The sequence below is a fragment of the Mesitornis unicolor genome, unplaced genomic scaffold (genome assembly GCF_000695765.1).
Source record: "Mesitornis unicolor isolate BGI_N332 unplaced genomic scaffold, ASM69576v1 scaffold19714, whole genome shotgun sequence".
NCBI lineage: Eukaryota > Metazoa > Chordata > Aves > Mesitornithiformes > Mesitornithidae > Mesitornis > Mesitornis unicolor.
In genome coordinates, this window is record NW_010181008.1 from 1 (window position 1) to 7,452 (window position 7,452).

A 7,452-nucleotide genomic window follows, 5' to 3' on the forward strand; every position below is an offset into this window, starting at 1 on the left:
TATTGCCCACTCCCAATGCTTTTCTTCATTGCCCTGGCGGCAAGTAGGCTACGGGTGCTGCCCCCTCATCCTCACTCTCTGACTCTAATTAATCTCTAACCCTGACACCCGCCAGCTCCCCTCTCCCCTCCTTCCCTCTCTAAAGCCAGAGGAGTATTTGGCTGCTTGTCCTCATGCCCTTTGCCAGTTGCGACCCTGGCATGGGTCACAGCGCTGGGCATGGGCTGATTCGCATGGGCATCCCTGCAGGGCACCAGTCGCTGGGTACCATTTTGGCACCCACAGCCCCTGGCAGGGTCAGGGGGCTGTATGAAACACAGTGACCTCAAGTTCTGAGGCTGCTTCCAGGGTGCGTGCAAGGCTTTTGTGCCCCCAGCCCTCCAGGTTGCCCGTCACGGTGGTCAGGCTTTGGCAGCCACTCTGAGACAAGTCCAACGGTCTTTGCACCGTCAAAATGAGCAGCGGCATTATCACATCCATCACCATTGCTCCAGCATCAGAGGCAACTGCAGAATAAACTGCTGCTGCTGCTCTCTCCTGGGACCTGGGGTGCAATGTGTGTGCACAGGGGTGGGTGTTCAGTGTGTGACCTGCCCGGTGTCTGCCCACGGTGCTGCCCGTTTGCTCGTCCCATCCCCTTGGGCAATATTGTCAGGAGTGGCAGTGGGACGTGTCCTGAGCAGCTGCTGCGAAAGAGCTGGCATACACCTGAGTCCCTGCTCCAGATTTCAGCCCCTGGGCATGGCTGAGCTGGCTGTGACATGGGAACAATCTCTCAGGGAAGGGTCGGGAAGGATGCTGCAGAGAGGCGACTTGCAGGAGCATCAGGAAAGAGGGATGGAGCCACAATCAGCAGAAGGGACCCTCCAACCCTGCTCCCACCTCTCGTGCCCATTGCTCAGGCCATGCCATTAAAGACACTCAGCTCCTATCCACTGAGACCCACTGCTCCCCAAAACCTCCCTCCTTAGAACCCCTGGTTTTCTCCCCACAGCAACCAGAGCAGGGCAGCTCTCAGATGCCGCCTCCCGCTCCTGGAGCACACCAGGCTTTTTTCCTAGACATGTTTCTCCCCAATGCATATTTTGGGATCACGAGTGCTAGAAATGGACAGAGCACACAAGGAGGCATTGTCGGGGCAGCTGAGCACCAGGGCGTTGTACTCGCGCGGGACAAAGGCCGTTGTGTTTCTTCTGTGACAATAAGCAATGATGGCTTGGGCAGGAGCAGAGTGGCTTTCCAAAGAGCCCTTCTCCTCCCCACTGTTGGGAGACAATTGCGTGGTTCCCCTGTCAAAAGAGAGGTGAGCGCAGGAGCTGAGTGGTGCTGGTGGCTTCACTGACGCTGCCCAAACAGATCCCAACCCCAGCTGGGAACAGCAGGTGCCGATGGCTGCAGCTGAGGCACTTTTTCACCCAAGCCTGGCCCTGGGCGTCTCCCCAGGACACTCGGTTGTGCTGGGAAACATGGAGGTGCAGGGCTGGAGCCTCCTTGCTCCCAGGGGAGTGGGCGCGAAGGCTTCCTACTTTGCTCCGGTCCCTTGCTGTGGCTGGAATTGGGCAGCTCCTCCAGAGCCCAAAGATCAGGAATGGACACAGCACAGGGAGGGGAAGAAGGAAATAAGAATAAATGAAACACTGCCCTGGGCTCTTCCACCCCTGCCTGCCAGAGAGCTGAGGGCAGAGACCAGCTCCCTGCTGCTGCCTCTGCCCTGCGGGCTGTGCTGGGGGCTGCACGGAGGGGAGAAACGGCTCTGCCCTGGCTCTTGCTTATTTCTCCCTGAGCAGACCCAGAAGCAGACTCACCCACCTGGTTTTCTGTGGCTCGCTCTGCAGGCACACGGTGCTGCACTTGCTATGTAGTTAAACCTGCTTAACGGTGAAAGGTGAGCCCTGGAAGCTGCACATAGGCAGTAGAAACCAGACCAGACCAGACCAGACCAAACTGGAGACCTGCTGAGAAGCTTGCCTTTGCTTTTTTCTTTTTTTTTTTTCAAATCATGCTGCACCCAGGGGTAGTCAGGGCTGAGCTGGGGCTCCAGGAGCCCCCACATTCAGCTCTCATCTTGAGATGTGCCTAACACTGAGCCAGCACCTGCAGAGGCTGGTCTGGGCATGGGGGCTACTTGGTTGGGAAGGGAACTTTGGTGGTGAGGATGCCCAGGTCTCACCCCTCTTGCCTTGCAGGACATCCCTATGCCAGCTCCTGGGGATCAGCCCATCCCCAAGCAATGAGGTGGCTCCCCATCCCGAGCTGCCCCCCTTGGTCCAGTCCTGCTCTGTGGCTCTCATGCATCCCTGTTTTGGGATGACCCGACCGCCGCAGGTGCTGGTGAGCCCAGGTCTGTGGGCAATGCTCTGCTTTCCACCTGCAGGAGCCCCAACCTGAACACTTCCCACGTCTCACCCCGCAGGTGCTCGGCTTACTGGTGTGGGCTCTCATCGCTGACACAACGTACTACCTCCACGCGGCATATGCCTGGGTGATGTTCGTGTCCATCTTCTTCTGGATATTAACAGTCCTTTTCTTCGTGGCTTACCTCCTGCAGCTTCAGCTGAAGTTCTACATGATCCCCTGGTCTCTTGTGGTATGTAGCTGAGAGGGAGCGCGGTGGCGGTCCCAAGTGGGAAAAATCCTGGGGAGATGCTCTGGGAGGACCAGGGCTTCAGGCTCTTCTGGGCTGGTGGAACAACATCCTCTGCCCTTTGCACAGTGACATCCTTTCATTGTGCCCCTCTGTTCCTTAGAAAGTTTTCAAAACAGGGAGCCCTTTATCAATCTAGAAAGTTCCATGCACCACATCACTGCTGCAGTTGTGGGGCCAGTTAGAAACCTCTCAGCACAACCTGGGGTGCAGTTAATGAGATGTTAACCTGAGGTCTGCTCCCAGCGTGAGGGGCTGGACCCTTTTCCTTAAATTCTCCCGGGAAAAGGAACATAAATCTGAGCCTTCTGCTCATCCCTCACACCAGCGTGCACAAGCCTGAGCCCTGACCTCACACTCTGCTCTTTGCCTTCCCCAGCTGATGATCTTCAACGCTGTGGCAACCGTCCTGTACATCACCGCCTTCGTAACTTGTGCGGCGGCTGTGCAGCCTACGTCCTGGCGGCAGTGGGATTACAACCGGAGAGCTGCAGCATCTGTAAGTAGCGGTGGGGAGGTGAGGGCCGTGGGACTGGGTGGCCGCTGTGCTCATGCCCGAATTGCGCTCCTCTTCCAGTTCTTCGCCTGTGTCACAATGATCACCTACGGGGTGAGCACCTTCTTCAGCTTCCGTGCCTGGAAAGGGCTTGGCAGTAACGCAGCCACCAGCCAAGTGACTGACCACGCATAGGGAGCGGACAGCAAAGCCCAGCCCATGGGCCACCCTGGGTCAGCTCATGCTGGGCTTGGTGCCACCAGGTCTCGTTCTCAGACCAGCCTGTGGCAGCGATGGTCAGTGCCGAGTCGTGTGGATGATGCTCTGTGGTCTCTGATGATGCTTCCAGCACAAACCCACTGGTGCCGTCACCCACAGCCTCGCCAGGAGGACATGGACTTGCTGGAGGCTGAAGCTCCTGCTTGTCCTTGGCGTTCATCCAGATCCCCACTGGAGCAGCTCCGCTGAGGCGGCTCAGCCAATTCAGCACACTCTGGTACTAAAACTCACTAAACCAAGCCCAGGCTCCAGTCTCTGGTCATTCACAGCTGCAGTGTAAGTAGTTGCAATTAACGTGGTACATAAGCTGTGGCAGAGCTGGAGGATGTAGCCTAATCAAAGGAAGCAGTCTAAACCGTTCTTGTATTGATTTCTAACAATTGGAAGCACAAATGTTATGCTTTAAATAAAAATCTTCCTAAATCGAGCACTGAAGTCTGTCAATAAAAAAATTGTCTTGTGAGAAGGTGCACGTGCAGCAGAGGTGTCACTGGCAGAGGTGACTGTCCCTTCATTCTGCCTGTGGGCATTACGGCCTGGCCCCAGGGGAGAAGGGAGTAACTCTTCAGGGTTCACCGTGCTTTGCTTTTACATAGGCGCACACACACAGAGCAGGCATCCGAGACCACAAAAACACAGAAGAGGTGCTGAGGCTTTGATGTGCTCAGCATCATACACATCATGGAGTGAACAGCACCACCTATTAAGCTGCAACTCAGTTTTGCCAGTTAGCTACAGGTGGTCTTCAGAAATTAAAATGAAGCCTGAAAATGCTCTGAGCACACACGCAGGGCCAGTGCCTCAGGAGAATGCAGAACCACGCTGTCCCCCCTCGCTGCAGGTGACAAATTCATCTTTTATTCCTTGGGGACACGGGTTGGTGTGTGTCAGAACCAGAAGGGATGCCCTGCCCTACAAAGCACCCTTCCCCTTCACACCCTCCTTGCACAAGCTAATTAAAAGAGGTGAAATGGGTTAAAGTTATTTCCAGATCCTGCTATACATGAAAGCTGGAGCACAGTGAGCGACCTTGCAAAGTTTACTGTGTGTGCACATGCTAGAAGTTTTAACAGCTTGTTTACAGAGGCAGGCTCAGGAAATGTAACTGCTTTAATGGAAGCTGTGAATTGAAAGGGACCAGACAAACTGCGTTAGCCCCTGGCTGACCTGCCTTTATTTGGTTTTCAGTGAGCTAAAGGAAGGGCCGAGTTTCCACAACTATGAATAGATGTATAAAGATCAGTAACAGTAAGAAAATTACTGAAATTACATGAGACTTTGCTTAGAATACAACAGCACTCCCTTCAGAAGAGAACTGCCTGAGGTATTCATTTATCCCGCCATTAGTTTCAGTAATTAACTGAAGCAATCGTAACAGGAAAAGAAAGAAAACTTATTTTCAGTAACAAAAACAACAGGGATATTTTTAGCTTTAGTTGCAAACAATTCATTTAGCTCAACCATTAAAAATTAAAATACGTCAACAGGATTGTCTTAAAATTTTATAAAAGCTGTTCCTGACATTAAAAAGTCAACATTACATGAAGAGTAGAGAGTTAACTGAACAACTCCAGTCACTGACAGTTGAAAAGCAACTGGATTTAAGCCTTACATTTCTCCAATGTTAACCTCAGGATTCACACGGCAGAGGAGCTGCATCCAGTTCGTATTAAAAACACGACCCAATGTTTTAGTAATTCTTTTTCGAGGAAGAGGCCCCTGGGAGCATCATCCCTGCCCACGCGTGCCTGAGCACCCACTTCTGCGCTCAGGGGAAAAGCTGCTCGTTATGACATGGGTAATAGGGAGACCCGTAAAAACCTGTGTCCTGGTGGGACGGCCCCAGCTGAGGGAGCTTCACCGACTTTGCTGCCATCAGAAGGATCAGGAACTCGCATTTCAAACCATGGCACTGCAACTCAGCGTTTTTAGGGATGTACTCAGGTTGCCTTAGCAGGTTACTGTTGCTGAAAAGAGAATCAAAATGAGCTCGTGTGGTGTTCACCGGAACAGAAAGCCTATAAAGGTGCTTTTGATTGAAACACACCCAGGATTTCTAACCCTCTTTTAAAAGCAAGAAAGAAAAAAATACAAAGACATTTCTTGCAGTTTTTAATTTTGCTTCAAACATAAATTTATTGAAGGAGATTTTAAAAAATTTCTGAAGGAATAGGTTTGTTTTTTTTTTAAAGGGAGTGTGTGTGCATCAGTGTGTGCAGTTGTGAGGGAAATAGCAACGAACCAGAACAACTCCAGACAAAAAACTGCAGAGCCATGAGCACAACGTGCTAGAAACAGAGAGATCAATGACTGCAGCACACATAAATCTAGTATACACAGAGTGCAAATACAGGACACGACACTTAGCATTGCTAGCCAGCCTGTAACAAGCCATTACGGTCTGTTCACAAGCCTGTTTAATGCTATTTATTTTGCAGTATGGCTTATTTTTGTCAGCATGGCTAGAAGTCTTAACTGGTATTCAAAAACTATTTCAGTTGAAGAACAAAGTCCTAATAGTGTTGAAGTCGCTGTCAGATGTCAACAGGACGAGGATTTCATCTCGTTTGTTCTTGTAAGACATTTCTTGTTCACAAAAATCTGTCATGGCCTGGCCATCATTTTCCTTTGCTGGGGCCAGGTTCTCATCAGGCGACAGCCACCGATCAACACCTTCACTGCTGCCAAAGGGTATCTCTGCTGCTGCATCAACCCGCTGTGGGACAGAGCGCAGGGTTCTGCCCACCTTGCTGGGTCTCTGTCTACTCTTGGGCTTTTAAAGACATACGCAAATTGCCTGGGCATGGCATTAAGCATCAGATCAATATGTCTGGACAGCATAAGAACAGAGGGTCCCTGTAGCTCCAAACATCATTTAATTCCAACTGCCAACAAGAGACGTTGGGGTTTTGTGACAGGCTGATGGCGACAGCTCCACCAGCAAGACACCATCTATTTTTCAACAGATGCTGAAAAAATGCATTGCTGCACTAATATTTCTAACAGTTTAATAGCAAACAGATGCCTTTTCATCAGCATGCTATTTAGAGCAGCAAAGGACACGGTGGCGAACACGTCTGTGTCCAACCCACCATCAAGCTTATATTGCTAGAACTTATGCAGCTGTGCCACTGCCAAAAAGAGAAATTGCATACGTAGTCCAGATTTCAGTTCATTGTGGTAATTTTCCCCAGTGTAGAATAGCTGGGGCCAGGACAAAAATGAATTGGAGAACTTTGCACATTAAGGATGAGATTTGTAAAAGCCAGAGAGCAGACAGATTTACACACTAACATATCAATTGTCAGAGCTTAGAGACAGTCTTACACTACAACACCTACATATTAAAATGTATTTCATTAGAAAGCTGTAGCACTGAAGATTAACATTAAAGTATTTTTAAAAAACCCCCAAAACAACACAACATTGACAGGGAGGAATTTGGAGGTTATATATTCACACCTCTCCTTCCAAGAGCTGGAGGGACGTCTGCTTTTTACACTGTCGGCTCGATTCTGAGTTCTACATTTTGGGAAGATGGTGATGATGTCACTGTGATGCCAACCCAAATCACACACACACAGGATTATTTATTGTCCTCTCAGTGTGCTGGGCTTCTCAGCATGCACAATGGTCAGGCTGGTGTATTAATACTGTGTATTTATTAAAAACAATTACTCTGGTAGAGGTGAAATTGTCATCTTCTGTGGTCACTGAACACCAACCAGAATTCACAAAGAGACGTTTCTAGGATCAGGCCTCTGATGGTACAGTCTAGAGGGTGAATGAGTTTTCATCACGTAAAAGCACCTTGATTCTTATGACCTTTAGTGTTTTAATATCCAAATGAAAGCAGCAGCACTCCTCTGGAGAAGGAAAGTAGTGCATAAACTGTTCTAGGAGGAGGATATTGATGATTTGTTTAATGAAGTCACCACTAAGCCACTGCTTAAATCCAGACTTCTACCTTCTTTCTCCTAGAAAAATGAAAGAAAGATAAATCCTTGATTTATGTTGTTTTGGAATAAGCGGT

The 7,452-nt window shown here is 49.9% G+C and overlaps 2 protein-coding genes across 2 annotated transcripts in view; one reads left to right on the top strand and one right to left on the bottom strand.

Annotated features, from left to right (window-relative positions):
- Positions 1–1,388: 1,388 nt before the first annotated feature.
- Positions 1,389–3,335, top strand: PLLP (plasmolipin). The gene is made up of 4 exons (XM_010183292.1): positions 1,389–1,472; positions 2,375–2,587; positions 3,024–3,143; positions 3,222–3,335. Exons 1-4 carry the CDS (start codon positions 1,389–1,391, stop codon positions 3,333–3,335), a joined length of 531 nt encoding a protein of 176 aa, XP_010181594.1.
- A 3,980-nt stretch (positions 3,336–7,315) lies between these two features.
- The window catches only part of ARL2BP (ADP-ribosylation factor-like 2 binding protein), a 6,547-nt gene continuing 6,410 nt past the window's right edge, over positions 7,316–7,452 (bottom strand). Inside the window, exon 6 of the mRNA XM_010183290.1 lies at positions 7,316–7,396. Coding sequence (XP_010181592.1) covers positions 7,316–7,396 — 81 coding nt within the window. The remainder of the gene's footprint in view (positions 7,397–7,452) is intronic.

Bases quoted from the DNA above. Each gene is read 5' to 3' on its own strand.
- PLLP (XM_010183292.1), top strand. From the start codon at position 1,389: ATGGCTGCAGCTGAGGCACTTTTTCACCCAAGCCTGGCCCTGGGCGTC. The intron at 1,473-2,374 runs GTGCAGGGCTGG...TTCCACCTGCAG, and splicing joins TTGTGCTGGGAAACATGGAG to GAGCCCCAACCTGAACACTT. The intron at 3,144-3,221 runs GTAAGTAGCGGT...CTCCTCTTCCAG, and splicing joins ACCGGAGAGCTGCAGCATCT to TTCTTCGCCTGTGTCACAAT.